The 24,034-nt window shown below is 36.8% G+C and overlaps 2 protein-coding genes across 5 annotated transcripts in view; one reads left to right on the top strand and one right to left on the bottom strand.

Annotated features, from left to right (window-relative positions):
* The window catches only part of pof1b (POF1B actin binding protein), a 51,526-nt gene extending 38,015 nt beyond the window's left edge, over window positions 1-13,511 (bottom strand). The window contains exons 1-2 of the mRNA XM_035948720.2: window positions 12,971-13,511; window positions 6,912-6,992 (exon numbers count right to left, since the gene is read on the bottom strand). Of these exons, the coding sequence (XP_035804613.1) occupies window positions 6,912-6,992; window positions 12,971-13,342 (453 nt within the window). The 5' untranslated portion in view covers window positions 13,343-13,511. The remainder of the gene's footprint in view (window positions 1-6,911; window positions 6,993-12,970) is intronic.
* Window positions 13,512-15,028: 1,517 nt separating this feature from the next.
* LOC111569371 (putative monooxygenase p33MONOX) overlaps window positions 15,029-24,034 on the top strand; it is a 17,652-nt gene continuing 8,646 nt past the window's right edge. For all 4 annotated transcript variants that reach the window (XM_023271434.3, XM_023271433.3, XM_023271431.3 and 1 more), the window contains exons 1-8: window positions 15,029-15,189; window positions 17,593-17,700; window positions 17,853-17,918; window positions 19,784-19,959; window positions 20,047-20,158; window positions 21,736-21,863; window positions 23,529-23,632; window positions 23,707-23,876. In XM_023271434.3, the coding sequence (XP_023127202.1) occupies window positions 17,894-17,918; window positions 19,784-19,959; window positions 20,047-20,158; window positions 21,736-21,863; window positions 23,529-23,632; window positions 23,707-23,876 (715 nt within the window). In that variant the 5' untranslated portion in view covers window positions 15,029-15,189; window positions 17,593-17,700; window positions 17,853-17,893. The remainder of the gene's footprint in view (window positions 15,190-17,592; window positions 17,701-17,852; window positions 17,919-19,783; window positions 19,960-20,046; window positions 20,159-21,735; window positions 21,864-23,528; window positions 23,633-23,706; window positions 23,877-24,034) is intronic.

Raw genomic sequence — 24,034 nt, 5'->3', positions numbered from 1 at the left:
TCGGATTCAGGAGATCCAGGGTTCCACTGCTTTGTTCAGAGCACGTTCTGTCGGATTCAGTAGGTCCAGGGTTCCGCTGTTCTGTTCAGAGTACGTTCTGTCGGATTCAGGAGGTCCAGGGTTCCGCTGTTCTGTTCAGAGTACGTTCTGTTGGATTCAGGAGGTCCAGGGTTCTACTGTTCTGTTCAGAGTACGTTCTGTTGGATTCAGGAGATCCAGGGTTCTGCTGTTCTGTTCAGAGTACGTTCTGTGGGATTTAGGAGGTCCAGGGTTCCGCTGTTCTGTTCAGAGTACGTTCTGTCAGATTCAGGAGGTCCAGGGTTCCACTGCTTTCTTCAGAGTACGTTCTGTGGGATTCAGTAGGTCCAGGGTTCCGCTGTTCTGTTCAGAGTACGTTCTGTTGGATTCAGGAGGTCCAGGGTTCCGCTGTTCTGTTCAGAGTACGTTCTGTGGGATTTAGGAGGTCCAGGGTTCCGCTGTTCTGTTCAGAGTACGTTCTGTCAGATTCAGGAGGTCCAGGGTTCCGCTGTTCTGTTCAGAGTACGTTCTGTCAGATTCAGGAGGTCCAGGGTTCCGCTGTTCTGTTCAGAGTACGTTCCGCTGTGCAGCTGAACCTTTTCTCTATTCTCGTCTCAGTCGGGCTAATTAATGAGCGGCTTGCTGCAGCTAGCAAAGGGAGGTAGCTGGGGATGTGCGACACGTATGTATAGGGGAATGCGTGTAACTTAGTTTGTTCTTATATCATTTTAACTTATTTATTTTATGTCATGTATTTATTGTGCATTTTAATAGCATGTGTTCTGTTTTATTGTGTTGCAGTGCAGCTGAACTTCTTGCCTTGTCCAAGACAAATTTCTCCCACGGGAGACAATAAAGTGAACTTGAACTTGACATAACGTCCTAATAAACCTTAGACTTAATGTGGAACATGTGCAATAAATTCACACAATTTCCACAAAATGTCAGTGGTTTTGTTTATTTATATGAAAAAAATAACTGAGTGAAAAATAATTGATTGAAAGTTAAACAGATTGAAAATGAAATGCAGGATTTTTAGTTGTTCCCAACTGTTTAAATGTGATAATCTGTCGCTATTTCTGACAAAAAAAACGGCCAAAACTGTAAATAATGTGCATATTATTAATAAAACCAGTTGATTTATTTTATTACAGATTAATTCAGTAATCAATTATTTTACAATGCTTGACATAACATTTAACTGTACTTAAAGCAGCTAAAAAAATCATTATTTCACAAATATTTGCTGTTATTTTCACCATTTTTACAGTTTTTCAACAGATTTTTATTTATTTTTTACAGTGTACAGACGATGAAAGCAGCGTCCACGGAGACGAGAAACTGGATTTGAAAACTCTGGAGGTCAGAGAAGCAGGAACACGAGAGGTTTGGATCACCGATGGCCTTCGCTGGAGTCTTTATGGGAGTCTGTGTGAGTCTTTGTGTGTCTGTGTGTCTATAAAATTTATAAATTTGTAAAAATTTGCAAAATCTTCAGGAGGAAAATTCAAAAAATTCCTTGGAGGTTTCCCTTCAAAGTTTTATTTTGAAAAAAATCCCCAAATTTGGCAAGAAATAAAAATAGGAAAAAATACAAAAATACAAAACATATAAATTGAAATATTTTCAAAAAATGAGTAAAAATCTTCCAAAAAATCCTAAAAATATCTAAAGTGATTCCATATATATATATATCAGTAAAACTTGTAATATTTTCTTTAAGAACATTCACATTAAAAAAAAATTTCTTAATGTTCTTAAAGAAACATTTTTAACATTTCTTATATTCCACCAAAAAATTTTCAAAAATTTCCCAAAAATGTTGAAAATGTAGAAGTTTTCACTATGAAAATATATATTTGTTTTCCACACGTTCAAACTTTAAAACAGGTCAATTTGACCCACAGGACGACACGAGGGTTCAGGATAAAGTGCAGATCAGTCGTTCCTTTAAGTGTCAGCGTTACAAATTGCTCTTGTTCTTCACGTTTGGACGTAAAGGACCGGTTGAGGTGTTGCCAAGCGGAATGTAGCCGTAAATCAGAACCTAACGCAGCAGCCGAGGCCTCTGGGCAACGTCCAGACACACCCGAGCTCCGTCAGCCACAGTTTCAGGTCCTGTGATCGTGAACAAAGTGCTGTTGAAACAGTGAAAGCAGCAGCAGGGAGGAGCTGAAAACAAACTGCCCCCGGCTGATCAGAAACTAAAACCAGCAGCAGCAGCAAACTGCCCCCGGCTGATCAGAAACTGAAGAGGCTGCTGAACTTCTCAGCGTTCCCAGGATTCAGGCTGAGGGGTGTTTCCAACCTCCTCTGTATGTTTTCCTGCTTTCTGTTCTTCAGGTTGAAGGATCAGCTCCACATTCCTCCACAAATTACACCTTCAGTCTTAAATCCCAGAGAAGGAGCCGCAGTAAGACTCAGATTTTACAGCCGGGAGCATGGAGGTGTTCAAACGAAGCTAAAACGTCAAACATTAATCTATTCAGCAGGAAGAGCTTTGGTTTATTAGTCTGGAAGGTTCAGGGAAACTGTTTAAAGCTGCAGATTTTTAAACAGTCCACTGGTATTTTTATTTTTCTGTACTGTTTTGTTAAACTACAGGTAATATTGAAAAAAATCCCCCAAAAATGACAAAAAAATCCCAAATTTAAAATAAAATCCACATCAAAAATCTGTATTTTTTTCAATTTTGCTATTTTGCAATGTTTTTCTTTCAAATTACACCATTTTTAATGCATTTAAACCAACAAAAATAAAATTATTTGACAGATATTTGCTGCAATTTTTAAGAAAAATTATGAATAATTATTTTACACATTTTCCTTGTTTTATTTTTTTAATTTCATTTTGACAAATATTAATTTGCTGTCAATGTATTTTGGGATTTTATTGTATTTAAATAGGATTATTTTACAAATATTTAATATTTAAGACATACAATGGGTACCGCATTACATCGATCGCGATCTACCGGTCGATCGCAAAGGTAGTGTGGGTAGATCGCATGACATTAAAACGTAGACGTCAGCCTATCATCCATCCTCACTATGAAATTTGTCACTTGACTGGCATACGGGGCAGTCGGTCTGACCAGTCTGACTTTACCTGACACAGGTGTCACGGCGCATGCGCACAAAACGGCGCGCTCTAGCAAGTTAGTGAGTTAGCCTCCAATGTATGTCTTCTAAACTTAAGGGTATAAAAATGAGTGCGGGAGCTGGACAGAGTAAAAAGACAAAAACGTACCACTTCCATACGGAATGGGAAGTGGATTTTTGCTTCACTATGTTATTTTCAAAATGCGTTTGCCTCATCTGCCAGTCTGCCATCACTATACCGAAAAAGGGAAATGTGGAGCGGCATTTTCGGACTGTTCATAAAATCTATGACACTGACTTCCCTCCGAAAAACGAGCTGAGAAGGAGAAAGGTGAAGGAACTAAAGTCCCAATTGTCCAGACAGCAGTCATTTTTCTCAAAGCTAACTTCAAAAGCAAAGGCAGCCACCGAAGCTTCGTTCCGGGTGAGTCACTTAATCATTAAGAACAAGAAATCCTTCCAAGATGGAGAGATGGTAAAAGAGGCATTTGTTGAAGCAGCTGACTCATTGTTCCAAGACTTTAAAAACAAAGAATAAATACTATCTTCGATCAGAGCTCTCCAGCTATCAAGAACTACAGTGAAGCCATGGCCGAGGATTTGACGAAGCAACTTTGGAAGGATATCACAGATTGCGAGTGTTTCTCTCTGAGTGGACGAGTCTACAGATGTGAGAGATGCAGCCCAGTTGTGCATTTTTATTTGGATGCTGTTTACTGATATGAGCACAAAAGAGGAGCTGTTAACAGTAAGAGAAAACCCAGCTCCCAGTGTATAAAATGGTGTCCATCCCCACGGATGGAGCCCCGCGATGGTTGGCCGCTCGAATGGGTTGATTGCCAAGTGCAAGGAGGGTGATGCTTTACCAGACTTCCTTAATTACCACTGCATAATACACCAACAAGCGTTATGTGCAAAAATGCTCAACACAAAAGAAATAATGGATGTGGCAACAAATATCACCTGTTCTATTCACGCCAGATGTATTCCGTGCACATCTGGATAGCGCTGACATTGACCACTCTGAGTTATTGTTGCACACTGATGTCACATGGCTCAGTCGAGGGAAATTCCTGCAAAGATTTCGAGACCTCTTTCCGGAGATTAAGTTTTTTTTTTTCCGTGAAGCTAAACATGCAGAATATAACCAATGAAATGACGACCAGTGGCTACTAGACTTGGCATTTTTAACCGATCTGACCAACATGTTGAATGACCTTAATCTAGAGCGGCAAGGAAAAGACAAAACTGTGATCAATATGATAAGCTCAGTTAATGCTTTTGAATGAAAAAAGCAACATCTCTCCTCAAAGCTCCAGCACCATGATTTGGCAAACTTTGAGAACCTGGCAACAGAGCTGGAGATGCAGGAGAAGTCATGTGTGCAGCTTGACAGTGTATGCTACACAAAACAGACTGACAATTGTCTGTCAGAGTTTGAAAAACAATTTCAAGACTTTGCTTTACTCGAGCCAATCGCTACATTCGTGTGCTTTGGGAAGATGCTGAGGTTGTTTCACTCGCATCAAAAATTGCAACGCTGTTTCACCTGAACTCTTCTGTAGTGGAGGATGAGATTTTGACGCTACAAACTGACACTGAGCTGAAGTCCAGAGCTCATGGACAGTTCTGGAACTTACTCACAGAGGAAAAGTACCCCAACATGAGGAAATGTGCAACCTCATTGACTGCATTATTCAGCTCCACTTATTTATGAGTCAGCCTTTTCCAACATGAAGACCATTAAGTCCAAGTACCGTTCCACCATGACTGATGATCATTTGAAAGTGTGCTTGAGGCTGGATGTCAGCAGCTACTGTCCCAACTATGCATCCCTGGATGATTCCATTCAGTGCAAGTCATCAGAGTAAAGACAAAAAATGTACAGAGTTGTATGGAGCAATATGGATTCATGTAGTTATGCAAGGTACACCAACATATATAGTTCATATAAAGAATTCTCAATATATTTATGAATAAATACATGTTTTGCAGTTTTATAGTCGGTAGATCATTTTGGCTTGGTCATTTTATAAGTAGCTCACATGCTGAAAAAATGTGTGCACCCCTGATATAGATTATGTATATTAAGTAATAAAAATGTCAAAAAAATAGCAAGAATAATAATTTTTAAATATAGGAAAGAAAAGTTAAAAGAAAAGAAAGTTAAAAAATTATGCGTGTATATATATATATATATATATATATATATATATATATATATATATATATATATATATATATATATACACACGCATAATTTTTTAACTTTCTTTCCTATATTTAAAAATTATTATTCTTGCTATTTTTTTGAAAATAGCAAGAATAATAATTTTTAAATATAGGAAAGAAAAGTTAAAAGAAAAGAAAGTTAAAAAATTATGCGTGTATATATATATATATATATATATATATATATATATATATATATATATATATATATATATATATATACACACGCATAATTTTTTAACTTTCTTTCCTATATTTAAAAATTATTATTCTTGCTATTTTTTTGACATTTTTATTATCTTTTTTCCTGTGTTTTTAATGAATATTAATTTGCTTTCAATGTGTTTTGGGATTTTATTGTATTTAAATAGGATTAGTTTGCAAATATTTAATATTTAAGACACATGTATAAATTATGTGTATTAAGGAATAAAAATGGCAACAAAAGTTAATAAATGAAATAAATAATAATAACAATAATTTTTAAATGGAGGAAAAAAGTAGCCCAAAACATTTAATAAAATCCACATCAAAAATCTGTATTTTTATAATTTTACTCTTTTGCAATGTGTTTTTAAAATTAAGCTATTTTCACTGCATTTAAAACAACCAAAAATGTAATTATTTGACAGATATTTGCTGTGATTTGTAAGAAAAACATTTTTTTATTTTATTTTGACAAATATTCATTTGCTCTTTGTATTGTATTTAAATATCATTATTTTACAAATATTTAATAAAATACACATATTAATGTTGTATATTAAGGAATAAAAATGGGGAAAAAACTAAATAAATAATAATATTAATATTTGAATGTAGGAAAGAAAGTAGCCCAAAATTTTCAGTAACATTCACATCAAAAATCTCCATTTTAACAATTATTTGTTCTTTTATAATCTGTGGCCATAAAATTACACTATTTTTTACTACATTTGAATCAGAAACATCTTTATTTTACATATAATTGCCAATATATTCACAGTTTTGTTTTCCAGATGAATTTAATTCTTTTATTATTATTAATTCTATTTATTTTTACTGTTTAGAACACACATGTGGTTTAACTTCCTGTTTAAACTCTGAGGAAACTTCACGTCTCGGCCTGTTTTACCTCCCGTCTTTAAAATAGGATTCATCTACGGCTGTTAAATGACGTTTTTATTATCCCTGCAGCGCACATAAATACCTAGATAACTTCTTCTTCTATGTTTCAGCTGTGAACTCCAGGTTCTCGGAGGATTTAAAATGACCTGCTGGAACGAGTCACGACTCGTCGATCAGGTAGAACTGAAGCTCATTAAGCGTCTGCTGGCAGAGCTTCAGCTTGGAGTTTAACTCATGTTCAATGATTTTCATGCTGTTTTATCATCAAAAAAAGACGGATGAGGAATTTCAATAAACAAAGGCCAGACCTAACAGACTTTCGCTCTAATGGAACCAATACTGGATCAGGAGGCTTTTATTGTGAAGGGGTGTGTGTATCAGGAGGCTTTTATTGTGAAGGGGTGTGTGTATCAGGAGGCTTTCATTGTGAAGGGGTGTGGTGTGTTTTCTTGCCTCCTCCTCGATGCTGGGCTCCGGGCTCTTCATGGGACTGGACGACTGGCTGAACACTGACGAAGACTTCCCGCTGACGCTCTGAAATATATGAAAAAAAACAGAAATGAGACAAAAAGACCGTCAGGCATGAAGGGAAACACAAAGGAAAAGCTCCAGAAAACTCATAAAATGTTTAGTTTGACCCACACATTAAACAAATCAAAGAAGTTCTAAAGAAAAGCTCCAGAAAACTCATAAAATGTTTAGTTTGACCCACACATTAGACAAATTGAAGAAAATCATCACTGCAAAGTAAAACTAGAGGACTGGGACTCAACAGTTTACAATATTTACCCTCTGATGAAGAGAAAATGTGGTTATTTACTGAGAAAGAGCTGGAAAAACCTAAAACGACTGGATTTTGTTCACTTGACTTTGACTGCAACAGGCTTAGGAGGCAACTAGTTGGACGACTCGACACTCTAAAGGCCTCAGGCAGCTGCTGACATCCAGATGTTAAACATCCAGATGTTAAATATACAACTTTTACAAACTATGTGGAGAAAAAGACCTCCAGGAATCATCAGATCCATGTTTACCTCCCAGAACCTCGACTGCAACGTACAGTCACCTGCAAACACCCTCTCAGTACAATAATAATAATAATAATAATAATAATAATAATAATAATAATAATAATAATAATAATAATAATAATAATAATAATAGTTGTTCTTATTGTTGTTTTTGTTAGTATAATAATAAGAATAAGAATAAGAATAAGAATAAGAATAAGAATAAGAATAAGAATAAGAATAAGAATAATTGAAATGTTTTGTGAAGAAGTTTTCCTGTCATTAAAATCGCAGGAGAAGCAAGAATTTACATTAATTGTAAAAAAATAGATTTATTTTTTAATGGTAAATAACATCTATTTTAACATTGTAATTTCTTCTTTTGCAACATTTGACTATAAAATTACATTATTTTTGTATTTTATTGTATTTAAATTATCTCAAAATATCATTATTTTGCAAATATTTAATATACAAATATAAAATCTGTATAATGAGGAGTGAAAATGACTTTTTTTCTTCTTTTTGACTGTATTTTTATAAATTATTTATTTGATAGAAAATAATATTTATATTAAGAATAAATTAAAAATTTATTTTTTTTATTTGCTATTTTATGGTGTTCCCTGTTTTGTTAAATTATATATAATATCAAGTAAAAAAGGTCAACTATAAAAACAACAGGCAGACCTGAGAATAAGGCCCACATTATACTCATAATATGTAGTATTTTTAATAATATCAATTAGTTGTTTCTGAGTGTGTGACCATAAAGTCACAGTTTCACTGTATTTAAAACTGCTAAAAAAGGGAAAAATAACATTTTACTTTACAGATATTTGCAGTTACCTTCACAGTTTTTAAATGTTACAGTAGTCCACCATTTAACTCATTATTTCTGCTTTTTTTTTTTTTACAGTGCAGCTCAAAGCACTACAAAATACACCCTAAAAGTCATTAAACCAGGGGTAAATGTGTCCACAGAATACATTTTTTAAAAGATAAATAGTTTTCTGTTATAAACCAAAAAGCTGAAATGGGGTTTGTTTGTTTTTTCTTTTTTTATGTGAATAAAATGTGCCACAGCCGCACATATTAATACTTTCTCTATTTTGTTCTACAGGTTAGAACAGCATCCCTCCCTGACAGCATGAAAAGGACGCTGGGATTTTTTCCCTGATGTCAATCTGAAGGCTAAAAAGAAAACTGAACCGAAGCCAGAAACGGTCAAATTGATTTCCCATGAGGTAAGACGTGATGTCAGTTTACCGCCAAGAAAAATGCCTCCAGAACTTCACCATGAAGCTTCCAGCAGATCTGACCTGCAGTCTGAGTGGTAAACAGTCAGACGAGCAGTGAACAGAAGCTGATCTACAATAACTGAAGGAAAATGTTGTCAGATCAGCAGCTGCTAAACATCAGATGACTCTATGTCCTAAAGGGACAGCTTCATCTACGGCTAGGGATGAAAAATTCTGAATAATTTTCTTGTTAAAAAGCAACGTTATCAGTCAATAACTAAACAATTATCAAATATGTATAATGGTTCCACATACTATTTGGATGCAGGAACTCTGTTCTAGTCAGTCACAGTCTCAAACATGTAGTTCCACCTGGAGGTCATTAAGCATCACAGAAGTCTTTGTCATGGTGCCCACTGCTTGCTAACACCCACGATACTCTCTGCTCTAACATGGAAGAACCCATACTAAACAGCAAGAGGCTTCACCTGGTGGAACAACCAGGAACTACAGCTAATCTTAGATCAAATCAGAGGCAAATAAACTTGACGACATTTCATTAACAGATCCCTCTGCAGCCAATCTGAATGAAGTTACTAACATAAAATAAACCTCCTCCTCCTCCTTATCTGCTCTCATAGATAAGAGAAAGCAAAGACATCCAGAAGACGAGCAGTTTAACCTCTGATCCGTCAGCAGATTACAGCATGGTGATTCAGCCAGGTGGAACAATGACTGTTTCTTCTACAGGTGTGGCGTCCACAGAGCAGTCAGACGAGGCGTGGCACCACTTCTTTATCTGACATGTTCTCAGAATTCTGCTCAGCGTGAAGTAGAGGCCGTAAATTATCAGCAGCAGCCAGTAGCTAAACAATATTCTGCAGAACGCACTACTAAAAACACAAAATCACAATCAGATAAGAGGGAAGAGAGCAGAGGCAGAGCAGGAAAGCTGGGATTCAGATGTGATCCAGATCTTTGATTGTATAAACCATGACAGGTTAGAACATCCAGGAGGAGATGATCAGTGTTCAGCAGCTCTGACCAAACCGGTGAAAAACAAACCAGGATGACAGTTCGGATTAAACCCAGAGCTGAGGGCGAGCAAACCGACGGATGACGAACTCTGACAGGTTTTCTTTTGATAGATGGGAAATTACAGGTCAGAAAACCACATTAGGCTCTGAGGCAGTTCATTATCTGGAAATGAACCGAACTGGAACGAGTCTCTGAATCCTTCCATGAATGTGAGCTGATAAAGTTCATCTACTAGAGCTCAGCACAGAGGAGGTTTAATTAGCTACAAACACAACTTTAGGCCTCTAAACGAGCCACTCTTTGCTCTGACACACTGGAAACGAGAAAAAAACACATTCAAACAAACTAAAGTAAGTGATCAGGTTTTAAACTTTAAATAACTGGCAGCTGTTAATACAAGAATCACAATAATAAATCAATTAGTTCTCAACCACTCAATTAATTACCAACTCTGACAATCAAGTGATCAATTTGAGTATTTTTTTTTAAGTAAGAAAATCCTCCTTTTTGCTCCACTATTCAAATAAACTTCATTTCTTTGGGTTTTGGATGAAATGAGACATTTTAGAAACACTGATTGACTCTTTTCTCCTTTTTAAAAACTCTAAAAACAAATATTTAGCCTCAACAAAAAAAAAATGATGGCAACGGTTTGTATGAACCTTTCTGAGTTCTGACAACTTCTGCGGAAATTATGTTCAACCAACAAACTATACTGAGTTGAGGGGAATTCCTCTACAATCGATGGTGTTTTAAATGATCTATTACTTTAACAATGGCAACATAAATATGAGTTTTAAGGGAATCCTAAACTCAAAATGGAGAAAAAATACAGTTGTAAAATCACTTTAATTAATTTATTACTATTTGATTGTGTTTTAGATGAATTAATGCTAAAAATTAAGTTTAGATTACATATAATTTTGAGTTGGTGTAACTACCAATGTTATTATGTTGACACAACTCTTTGTTGGTGGTAAAAAGTCCTGAATTACTTTTATGGATGTAAACCTAACAAATAAGTGATTAATCAAGAAAATATTCGACAGATGAAATGACAAAGAAAATAACATGTAGTTGCAGGTTGAGTTAATGTTCAGGTCTGTGGGTACAGCAGACACTCTTGTTTTGTTTTAAACAGACTTTATGTGTGTTAATTTTGTGTATTTTAGCCTTTAATTGACAGAAAACAGCTGAGATTGAAAGAAAAAGTAAGAGGAGCACCAAGCAATGGATTTAATCACAGTTTTTCTGATGTTTTATCTGCTTAAAATGCTCCACTGACACTGCTTCTTCACATGTTATTTTCTAACAGGCTGGACTCAACAGCACAAAATGGTGAAGTTCATGTTCTGCAGGACTTCATTCCTCACACACTGAGAGCTTTCTAAGGTGACTCATTTGCATATTGAATCAAACAATCCTCAAACCAGATCCCCTCGTCAGCCTTCCAGCCAACAGCTGGAGTCACAGATGTGAAAATCCGAAGCCCAGTGTGAGAAGTGAAGAGCTGACGCCACTCCAGAAACATCTCAGAGTCTCCAGACCAACATCAACCATCGGGACAAACTAATGAAACAACCGAGATGTTTAACGGCTCAGTGCGAGAACCAGCTGATTAATGAGACAGAGATCTAAGAGATAATTAGAGCAACTCCATCAAATCTGCTCTTTATTCATATTTTTATTCATCTGTTCAACAGTTTGTCTCAACAAGCTGCCTGTAAATCCACATTAAAGCCAAGCAACTGAATTATTCTGCAAAAAAAAAAAAAACTTTACAGCACAAAAAGATAAACATAAAGCACATTAACTGCTTTATCTTATTAAAATAATCACAGAAAACATCACATAACTGTGGAGAACTTTACCAATGCTCTCCTATCAGCTGCTCCTCCTACTGCTCCAGTTTATTTTCATTCATTCTCATGTTTTCTGCTGTTTTTTTAGCATTTAGCTTCACATAACAATGGAAACTGCACATTAAGCTCTTGTTTTTTAATACTAAATAAGATTTAAAAGGAAACAAATACTCCTTTTTTAATTAAAATAATCACAGAAAATATAATTTCTGTCATGTTAGAAGCCTCCGTCCAACTTGCTCCTGGTTATTTTTACATATTTCTCTGCAAAGATCTCATGTTTTGTGTCATTTAAGTTCACATAACAAGTGAAAATGCACATTAAACTCATATTTTGTTAAAGTAAAGGAGGTTTAAAGGTACCATGGAGTCATTTTATATTAAAATAATCATAGAAACTATAATTACTGTTATGTTAACAGCTGCTCCTCCTACTTGCTCCAGGTTATTTGTTTTAAGTTCACATAAACAGAGAAACCACACGTTGAACTGATATCTTTGTGAGAAAATTAAGTTTAAAGGTATCAAGAATGTATTTTCTATTGAAATAATTGTAGAAAATTTTATAAAACTGTGGCGAACGTTAACAGTTCCAATTTATATAATTTCATTTTCTATTCATTAATCTTCAAAGATCTCATGTGTTGTTGATGTAATTTAACTTCAGACAAGAAAAACTGCACATTAAACATATTATTTGATGGTTTAAAGGTACATGTACTCATTTTTTAATTTAAAAACATAAAATATAACCTCAGTGGTGCGTTAACAGCTCTTGTCCTGCTTTTAGCAGCTTATTTCTAATTATTCCTGTTGATTTTTTTGCATTGAAGTTCACATGCAGAGAAGCCACACATTAAACTGATATCTTTGTAAGAACATTAAGTTTAAATGTACCAAGAACTCATTTTCTGTTGAAATAATCATTGAAAGAGCTCATGTTTTTTGTTGTCTGATGTCATTTAATTTAACTCATATTTGTTGTAGTAAAGAAGATATAAAGGTACACATACTAATTTTTTAAAATTAAAATCATGTTTCGTTATTTACAGCAGCTTATTTCTAATTATTACTCTGCAGAGATCTCCTGTTTTGTTCTGTTTTTATAGTTTAACTTCACACGGGAAGAAGAACTAGACATTAAACTCATATTTTTCTAATAAAGTCGACTTAAAGGCAGTAAATTTTTGGTTTTCCCGGTGGAAAACAGGAAATGACCTGTAGAGAACTTTGAACGTCTGGTTTGTTGTTTTTTAAGGTCAGACTGAGGCTCAGTTTGTCTCCCAGATTTAGAAAGTGTTGTTGAGATGTGTGGCTGTGATAAACAGCAGAATAATAATAATAAGGTGTTGTTTTTTTACCTCCACCGCGCTCTGCTGGTACAGCAGGTCGGACTCCAGGCTGCTGACGCTCAGCCGCGGCATCGTCTGCAGGTAAACCGGGGAAACCATCTGCTGCATCACCGGCTGCTGCATGAGGACGTAGGACTGCTGCTGGACGGCCTGCTGCACCGGGACGTAGGACTGCTGCTGCTGCACCGGCACCAGGTAGCGCACCGCCTCGTACGAACCGTTCAGCGCGTACGGCAGCGTCGACACCTGAGACACCTGAGTGACCGCAGACACCGGGGACACCTTGCCGCCGGAGATCACCGTGCGCGTCACGGGCTCCGGAGAGGCCAGGCTCACCGTCCGGTAGGTGGTCGTCGTCTTCTGCCTCGCCTGGACAGACATGGTGATCTGTGGACCGGAACGGTGCGTAAAGTTTGGAGAAAAACCAGGCAGGAGCTGTCGGTGCGCACCGGGTTCACTTCCTCCTCTGCGGGCAAACTGGAGAGGAAAGTCCGGTCGGAGGAGTATTTTCAGGGAGAGGAAGTCTGAGAGGGAGGCGCTCTGGAGGCTGTATGCAAATATTCAGGAGGAGGAAGCAAAGTTCCGCTGGTTCCTCCTAAAATTACGCACAGAGCTCCAGAGGGTTTAATCCAGGAGCTGCTTCCTCCAAAACACGTTTTGCTTTAATAAAGTGGCTCTGGGGAGTTTCTCCTCATGGTTTGCTGCTAGAAGTAGACAGAAATAAAATTTAGAATCACGGGTTCCACAGGTGGAAAAAAAACTGTAAAAAATGAGCCGCATGGTAGAGACAAACACTTGCAGCTGACAGCAAACAGCACAATGATGCTGAAATCTCCCTGGACACCGTAAAAAAAAAAAAAGAAGAAGAAGAAAAAAAAAAAAAATAATAATAATAAATTTTAAAAAGATAGAAAAGAATGTTTGTTTTAAAAAGGGGGGAAATTTGGCATCAAAATCCCCCCCCCCCCAAAAAAAAACATCAAAACCGTGGAAAATTCTAACATAAGCTTTTAAAAAAAATAAATATAAAAAATAAATAAAAGAAAAATGAAAGAAAAAGGCATATATCTATAAAATACTGAGACTTTTATTTAAATACATTAGAATAGTGTAACTTTACAGTTGCACATTATAAAATAATGAATTACTATTTGTAGAAAAAAAATAAAGATTTTTGATCTGGATATTGTTTATAGTTTTGTCCTGTTTTTATATTTACCATGTAAGTTAATAAATACCAACAAATAAATAAATAAATACTAATAAATAAAGTGGTAAAGGGATTTTACTAGGTAATATCTGTAACTTAACAAAACAGGGAAAATATGTAAAATGGAAAATAGTTTATACAGTTATTTACAGTTTTACAACAGCTATTTAATGTACCGATTTTTTATGTTCATATAACACTAAATATCTGTGAAATATTTTTTTTGATGATGATTTATATGCAGTAAAAACTGTGGGATTTTATGGTCAGATGTTGTAAAAGAAGGAAGAATCATGTGTTGGACATTTTTACAGTGTTGGTCCCTTTTTTATAAAACAATTAACATATAAATTTAGACTTTTTTATTGTGTGAATTTGCAAGATATTATCTGAAAATAATAGTGCACAAAGGTATTTACAATTTTTCAATCCTATGCAATACATTTCTTTCAAATAACAGAAATACCTGTAAAATTTTATTTATTTATTTTTGCTGATTTGAAAACAATATAACTGTATGATTTTATGGTCAAATGTTGTAAAAGAATGAATTACTATTTGTAAAAATACATTTTTGTAATATGGGCAGTTTTTAACTTAACAAAACAGAGAAAATCCATAAAGTAACACTTTTGAGAATTAGAATTTTTATTTATTTATTTATTTATTTATTTTTATTTTCCAGAAATATTTTATATGTGTATTGTCTCATTTATTGATAGAGATTTTTATTTACTTTTTTTTATTCGTATAAATAAAATTACATTTGTTTATTTTATAGGAATATTTCTTTATATATTTATTTATTTTTATTTTCAAGAAATAGTTTTTACTGTGGGAATACGTCACCTCCATGTTTTAGTGAAATCTCGCGATGTTTGACAGGATCCAGCTTTTCCCAGCTATCGAGCTCAATAATGGCCGCTTCTTAAACTCTCCGCTGCTCTCGACGTGGACAGGTCGGCACAAAAGCGTCACCGATGTGTGTGTCGTCACTTTGAAGCCGCCGTTTCTACCGGTGAGAGAAAATAAATTAAACTACACCGACATCACGGCTGTCAAACGCCGTTAGCCGCCCGTTTTTCTGGCGTCCGGTTCAGACCGGTTCCGCTATCTTCCGCAGCGGCAGCAGCCAAACTTCATTTAAAAATCAGATAATTTAACGACCTCGCGCTTCTCCGCAGGTTATGTAATCATTAAAACAATATTTCGGGCATTTTGTGAACGAGTAGGAGCCATGGTTGAATTCGGGATGAGTTAAAACGCCCCCAGTCGGTGTTTTTTTCCGCCAAGTGCCAAATTGTGCATTTTAGATCATCTCTTCTGTTCTTTCCGTTACCGAAAACTAATTAACAGTGTGATGGGTTTTCGTTAAAATAAATGTTCTTAACTAATTACGATGTCTTTAGAATGTCAAAGATAACGCACAGTAATGTATCTGTTAGTCTTATTGATTAGTGATGCAGCATCCCTGTTGCTGCAGCAGGAATTATGTAACCCAGCCCAATCTGCGGGTAACCTCTGGAATAATCTACAAACATTGAATGTTGTAACGGGATGAGCTTCTGTCGCTGTCCACTGTGTCTCCCTCTCTCTTGCTTCTAATTTCTACATTAGTATTAATTTGATAATATAGTGACATGCCAAAATCAGTACATGTTTAGCGCTGTCAGTCAGTTTAAAATAAGATAATCCGTTATATGGTATAGAGCAGGGGTGTCAAACTTATTTTAGTTCAGGTGGTTGATCAGTGACCAGTAAAATCAGAACATAATGACCCGTAAATAACCCCAACTCCAAATTTTTCCCTTTGCTTTAGTGCAAAAAAGTACATTCTGACAATGTTCACATTTAATCTTTTTACAAAACATTCTGAAAAACCTGAAATTCCTTCAGCAAAATAAGTGAAATTTCAACAATATTAAGCTTCAGTTTACCATTTGTCTGTCAAATGTCTTCAAAGGAACAAAACATTTAGTCGCAGATATCTGGAACTGAGCGATATAATGTTTTACAACTTGTCAAGATGTAGAAATGATTTTAAATCCTTGTTTATTTCCACTTCTGTGTAGTAATCCTGACACACCACCACACAGACTAAAGTGGGAACTATGAAGGAAGGAGGTTATATTATCCCCCTGCCTTGTAAATGGAGAAAATTTATACATAAAAAAAGCATAAAAGTTGTGTCAGTGCATCAACCAAACCAGACCTAAATGTTCAATGTCTGTATTTTTACTCTTTACAGTCATCCCATGGGCTGGATTGGACCCTCTGGCGGCCCGGTTTTGGCCTGCAAGCCTTATGTTTGACACCCCTATTATAGAGCAAAAATGTGTGTAACATCGGTTAAAAAAATGTAATTAAAAAACAGAAATATACATAGATCTGTTGATATTGCACACATTCTTCTACATGTACAAAATGTAGATATTGCACAGATTTGTCTGAATGTGAGAAACTGTATGAACGTTTATATGATACGCTGTCTTCTAAATGTACAAAACACTGATAATTCAAAGGTTTGAATGAACTGGAGCTGCTCCAGAGTGAAATATGACTGTTTCTCTGTGTTATAAATGCATGCAAGGCTGAGTTTAACTTCTCTTTATTTCTGTTAGTATGGTGACAGATTGAGGGAACTGGAACTGCTGGGTTTATAGTTTTATTTTGTTTATATTCACAACAGTTCAAAAGTTTAGGGTCACTTAGAAATGTCCTTACTTTTGAAATGAAAGCAGTTTTTTCAGGCAACGCTGTGGTCAAACTGCTGCTAAAACAAACAGTGTTTTTAGGCTTCTGGGTCAGTATGTTTCCTCTCAGACTTCTATGTTGTTCCACCTCAGATGGTTTCCAGAGTTTATCTATTATATAATTACAGTATATAGATCCCTATGGAGGCCAGTTTCTGTCACCAGTGAGTTTCCATCACCATAACAGTGTTAAAATAGAAATAAAAAAAACTGCAACCTTGTCTTTCTACACATAAAATGATGTTAGAGGCTTTAATAGTTGAAGAAATGTCAACCAAAGATTTTTTTTCCAATGAAGATAGCATTAAATGAATGATAAATCCAGTGTAGACATTGTTAATGTGGGAAATGACTATTGTAGCTGGAAACGGCTGATTTTTAATGGAATATCTCCATAGGGGTACAGAGGAACATTTCCAGCAACCATCACTCCTGTGTTCTAATGCTACATTGTGTTAGCTAATGGTGTTGAAAGACTCATTGATGATTAGAAAACCCTTGTGCAGTTATGTTAGCACATGGAGAAAAGTGGGAGCTTTGTCTGGGTGATCCCAAACTGTTGAACTGTGGTGTAAATGGAGATTAAAGCCTTCTGTAGGTTTAATAATGTCTTTCCTCTGAACTGAATAAATGAGATTGACTCCCAGCTGACCTCTGTTATTCCTCAGTTGGCCTCGCTGCTCTCCCACAATGCATTGCCAGAAGCTGTTGTGTGTCTCAGACAGACGGATGTGACCGGTGCCACCTCGTCCACGTCTCAGCAGCCGAGCAGGAAGGTAGAAACCAGTCATCCATCTGTAAATTATCGCTGTGACTGGAAGCATGTGGATATTCGTGGAGGAATGTCCAGGATCAGGGGAAATGTTTTTTTGTGTAAAGAGAAGTTCCGTCCGTCTGCAGCTTCTCATTCAGGTATTCTTTATTTCAGGTCCTGCCCTGATTCATCTTGTTCTCTGTCGTACTGCAGTCATGTCTGGTTCTGGAGATTTACCAGGTGAGTTCATCCTGAAGCAGAACTTGTGATCCTCTTCATGTTTAGATCAGGTCACTAACTGTGTTCTTCCCAGTCTGGCTGCAGTTTGAGGAAGTCTTTAGTTTTAACAGGACAGTATTCCTGTAGAGGCATGAGGTGAAGAAAGGCTTTGGGGGCTTCAGTTCTGGATCTTACTGAGCCTTTACTGATGGAATGGGAGTAAATCTGTGCAGCCAGGTTTCTGTATCTTATAGAATAACAAAAAACAGAAAAATGGAGGAGATTACAGGCCGAGGCTCAGAGAGGTAAACAATGAAGCCAGTTTCAGGCTTTCTTTGTGTCAGTCAGAAATATCAGGTGTCAGGAACAGTTTTTGTCAGCTCAGACTTTCTGCTTCAAGCTCTGTTCACATAAAAGGAGGCGTGAAACGTGTCATGTGATTCTTCTTCTGCACAAAATGAAATAATCATGTGCAACTTCAGCCAACAGGTTGTTTTAATGGAAAACAATGAGGAATATGAAATATATGATGGTAAACACTGCTGCTATTTTACTGATCAATGCAGCTGATTATTGATGACTAACAGCTGCACATTAGAGCTGCTAAACTTTAAACTTCATTTATTCAAACATTATGTTGTGTTTAAGTGCATTTAGTTCTGACGCTGTCCCATAATGCAGGATAAACATTTAATTTATGACCAGATTAAAGTGAAATTAATGTTACTGATTGAATATTCTCAGTCGTAAATACCAGTAGAATAATCAGTTTCTAATCTGTGTTCTATCAGCTGCAGCGTAAATGGACCAAACATAAAAACATATTAATGTGATTTCTTAGGTTCCCATGGAAACACAAGACATGCAGTGTGTGATGCTGAAACTGCACAACTTCATTCAGTGGTTTTAGGAACACACAGCTCTGCATGTTCGCAGATAAAACATATTTGATAGTCTGAGATTCTGTTTCGCTCATAAATTACCGTCAGGAAATGATTTGTTTAAAGGGAGACGCTTCGTACAGCAGATTTACATCTAAACTCTGTCCAAGTTAGCTCCACAACATCCGTTACCATGGAGATGTAGCTCCACAACATCCGTTACCATGGAGATGTAGCTCCACAGCATCCGTTACCATGGAGATGTAGCTCCACAGCATCTGTTACCATGGTGATGTAGCTCCACAGCATCCGTTACCATGGAGATGTAGCTCCACAGCATCCGTTACCATGGAGATGTAGCTCCACAGCATCCGTTACCATGGAGATGTAGCAGGTTAGAATGCCTTTATAACACTGAAAACTCAGACTTCAGGCTCAACAAACCAGCCGACACACTAATGTCACTGCATAGTTCAGCCCTGTGGAGTGAAATGTTCAACAATCCCAGATTCTAAATGCAGGTCTGAGCCGTCGGCACACTTCTGGTTAAAATGATCAAATGATGCCACACCTCATTGTTCTTCTGCTTTCTGAAAGATTCTAATTAGTTTTGCTTTCCAGTTTCAGCTGCAGATTGAAATCAGACAGAAAAAAACCTGCCTGATTAATACGTTCATGTTCAACAGGATTGTTTTTGTCTTTGACACCAAACACAGCTGAGTCGTTTCTCACATCCACACTGTCACACATTAAATCACAAACTTCCTCATTTATTCAAGTCTGTGTCCAGTGGCTGTAATAAAATCAACAAAAACCAAAGTATGACGATTTAACAGACAATTAGGACCAGTTTACTGTCACTTCTTGTCTTTCTATGGCATCTTTTTAAAGAATAATTTAGAGTATTGCCAACATTATAGTCCATGTAAAACACTATTTTTTCCACCTTATTTTGCTCCTTGTTATTCCATACCATCTTACCGTGCTGCTGCTGTTTGTCTGCAGCCATCGAGGGTTCGGGGATGGGCGGGATGAAGCTTCCCATCGGGATGACCCGGCGGGCCCTCAGCTACGATGATAACCTGGAGGCCCCCATGTCCACGCCCCCTCATGACATCAGCATCAACAACCTGTGGAGGCGGCCTGTCATCCCTGAGAGGAAGTTCTCCCAGCTGGCTGAGGTCAGGCTGCTGTACTCTCCATCATGGAGCCAGACAGAGTGATGAAGAGGGCACATGATGATGTTTGTGTGTTTTTATTGCCACCAGGAGGATGAGACGACAGTCAGCCACTCCATGGTGCAGGACAGCGCCCCCTCCAGGTCACCAACTGTAGTGAAATCCAAGGCCTCTTCCATCATCATGAATTCTCTCATCACCAGTAAGTTAAAGGTTTCATGCTTATTTTCTCTGTTTAGGAAAAACTTATGGATCATTCCACCTCAAATCCCTCTTAAAAAGTTTTACTCAACCATCTCGGATTTGTTTGAAGTTTTTATCACATAAAATATGAATATTTGTACAGATTAAATTTCAGTTTAATATATCAAATACTTTCTGAGATAAATTTATTATAAAACTGACCATCGACCTGCTTTCAGTGTCTTGTTTTCACACATTGAAATTTAAAGCTGTTTGAACAACAACAGCTCAGGAACTATTAAATGTATAAAATGTTCATTGATTCAGAATCTGTAATATTGGACAATAAATCAATATAATCTCTGATTAACCTCCTGCGGCCTGAGCTTTGGTTGTTCTTGCATTTTAGATTTCTTCTAGTTATTTGGGATAAGGAGTAGCCAATAAATATACAAATAGGATAAAATCTAATATGTGATTATTCTGTTTATTGTATTTTTATATTTATGTTATATGTATGTTATATTTATATTGTTGTTATTATTGTTGTTATTATTCACGCTTTTATTATTATTGTTTTTATTATCATTATTATGAACACTACGCTCTTTTTGAAAAAAAAAAATTATGTCCACATATGTAGAAGCCAGGTCCTAGAAGGTTAATGGTGATGTGAAAAAAATAATGAAACCTAAATGTAAAGTTCCTTCTTTGAGCTCACGTTAACAAAAAACTGATAATACAGAAGAGAACTAGTGATATTTTCATGCCACAATCATACAAAACACATAGAATACGTAATAATATGAAATACTTGTCTGTAAGCAAGAACAGAAAGGTATTTTAATTGAAATGTCATAAATGATTGAGCAGATTTAACAAGCTAATCTGTAGAACACGAACGTACTGGTAGATGGTTTAATGCAGGGGGAGCAGAGTTCTGGTAATTCAGGTTGGTTGGCTATTGCACATTTAAAATCAGTGAAAAATAACCTAAATTGAAACTGAAATTTCGTTTTATCTTTAAAAGTTCCTGATACGTTCAAACAGCCTCAAATTTCAATGTGCAGAAAAGCCTGCTGAAAGTGGTTTGACAGGCAGTTTTTAGAAAAACTATCTGGGAAGGTATTATATGATATATCAAAATAAAATTTAACATACTGATATAACTATACATAATTTATGACAACGTTTACATCTAATCAGGGTTAGTAGAGCAGAAGTCCCTAAAGATCTGAGAATAAATACAAATACTGCTAAATTATGATTATTTTCTCAAATATACCAAAACTGAGAATTTAATGAAGTCAAGAAGCAAAAAATAGTCAAATAATAAAGAAAAGAGCAGTAAAAAGACTATAATATTACTACTATCAGGTTGTGAACTCCTGTTTCTGACTGACCTGTTGATGCTGCTGTAGAGCTTCTCTCTACGTCTGTCGTTGTAAACCAGACCCAAACATCCACAGAAGTTCTTCTATCCTGTTAGTTTTGTGTGACAAAGCAGTTCATTTGCTAATTTTACGTTTTGACACCTTTTCATTCAACACGAGAACTGTAATATGACACCTGTTTTTTCCTTCTTGTGTTTCTCAGAGCAAACCCAGGACAGTATGTACACATTTGAGCAGAGGGCAGGTCTGACCGACACCAGCTACACTCCTCACAAAGGCCTCACCGCCGAGGAGACCAGACACCACCACCGCATACCTGAGTCCCTGCAGGTGAGACACAAACAGGACCCAGTTAATATCCAATAATGAGAGTCTGTGTTGGTTTCTAGAGTCTTAAAATAGGATAAGTTCAATTCAACGCTCCATGTGTTGTTGTAGAACCGTGACAGTGACTCTATAACCATCGTGGAGGCTTTAATCTGCAGTCATAACAGCTGGATGTGGCAAATAAACAGCTGCTCCTGGTTCCTGTACATCAGTCGGTCACCGTTCATGATGGAACTACACTGGCTTTAGGCTGTAAACACCTGAGAACCTTCCTGTTGTCACAACATCTGTTTCTGGCACAAAAGAGGTTTAAGAATAAGGACTGAGAGTTTTATATAGATACACTACCATTCAAAAGTTTAGGGTCACTTAGAAATGTCCTTATTTCTAAAAGAAAAGCATTTTTCCAGTGAAGATAGCATTAAATGAATGATAAATCCAGTGTAGACATTGTTAATGTGGTAAATGACTATTCTAGCTGGAAACAGCTGATTTTTAATGGAATATCTCCATAGAGGTACAGAGGAACATTTCCAGCAACCATCACTCCTGTGTTCTAATGCTACATTGTGTTAGCTAATGGTGTTGAAAGACTCATTGATGATTAGAAAACCCTTGTGCAGTTATGTTAGAACATGGAGAAGAGTGGGAGTTTATCTAGGTGACCCCAGACTTTTGAATGGTGGTGGATGGTAAATGATGATAGATGTACACACATGGACAAAATTGTTGGTCACAGAAATAATTTGAATCTGACAAAAGTAATAATAAATAAAAATTCTATGAAAGTTAACCAATGAAAATCAGACATTGCTTTTGAACCATGGTTCAACAGAATTATTTTAAAAAATAAACTCATTAAACAGGCCTGGACAAAACTGATGGTACCCCTAGAAAAGACTGAAAATAATGTGACCATAGAGACATGTTCAATCAAGGTATGTCCTGTAATTAGCATCACAGGTGTCTACAAACTTGTAATCAGTCAGTCAGCAGGTATCAGCAGGTATTCTGGTCCACTCCTCATCAGCAGACTGCTCCAGTTGTCTCAGGTTTGAAGGTTCCTTCTCCAGACACCATGTTTCAGCTCCTTCCACAGATGTTCAATAGGATTTAGATCAGGGCTCATAGAGGCCACTTCAGAATAGTCCAATGTTTTCCTCTTAGCCATTCTTGGCTGTTTTTAGCTGTGTGTTTTGGCTCATTATCCTGTTGCAAGACCCATGACCTGCGACTGAGACCAAGATAGCTACCTGAGGATAATGCTAAGCTAGGAAATGCTAAGAGGCTGAATCTGAGTGTTTGTTACCATAAAGCTGCTGTAGCTGCTAGCTACCTGAAGCTAACGTTAAGCTAGGAAATGCTTACAGACTGAATCTGAGTGTTTCTTAGCATAAAGCTGTTGTAGCTGCTAGCTACCTGAGGCTAACGCTGTTGATGCTCAGAATGCTAAAGACTAAAGAAAATCTATCTGGTGTATTTATTTTAAGTTTATTTTCTGTGTTTTGTTTCACAAATGTTTGAAAATCTGAGTGAAACTTTAACTCCTTGTTAATAAAAACACTGTAAGCTGTTGGTTGGTGAATATGGATTTCATCATTCCAGAGCACATGATGATAAAAGCTGCTACATGTTGGACTGAAAGCCTTTCTTCTTGTTCCTGTTTAGAAGCTACAGATCCAGAGTCTGGAGGCCAGAGAAGAGCGGCAAAACTCCTCAGCCCAGTCCACTCCATCCAGCACCCCTCACAGCTCCCCAAAGCTGCAGCGCCGGTACCAACAGTGTTCAGCATTACTGCTCTGATTCCTGCTGGGGTTTGTCCTTCTCACCCTCCTGTGTTTTATAGGAGCTGGTTCAGCAGCACCAGTTCAGAGATCAGCTCCTCCAGCAGCAGTGTGGACATGGCAGCAGGAGAGCCGGCCGGGGTCGGCGGAGCCGTCGAACGCTGGGGAGTGTTCGGACCTCGGCCTTTCCAGAAGTCCACCTCTGATCTGGGATCAGATTCAACAACTGCAGGTAGAGGCACTAGATCCTGACAGACAGCTCAGATGGTGGTTTGTTTGTTTAACAGTCACTGAAAGGTCACAGAAAGGACACAGAAGTATTCAGGAAGTTGAATGAACCCCTGCTGCAGGTAAACAAAGCCGGACAGAAACAACAACATGGTGAGAGGT

The sequence above is a fragment of the Amphiprion ocellaris genome, chromosome 14 (genome assembly GCF_022539595.1).
Source record: "Amphiprion ocellaris isolate individual 3 ecotype Okinawa chromosome 14, ASM2253959v1, whole genome shotgun sequence".
NCBI lineage: Eukaryota > Metazoa > Chordata > Actinopteri > Pomacentridae > Amphiprion > Amphiprion ocellaris.
Note: the sequence above shows the minus strand (reverse complement) of the source record. Positions and strands in the feature narration are given on the sequence as shown.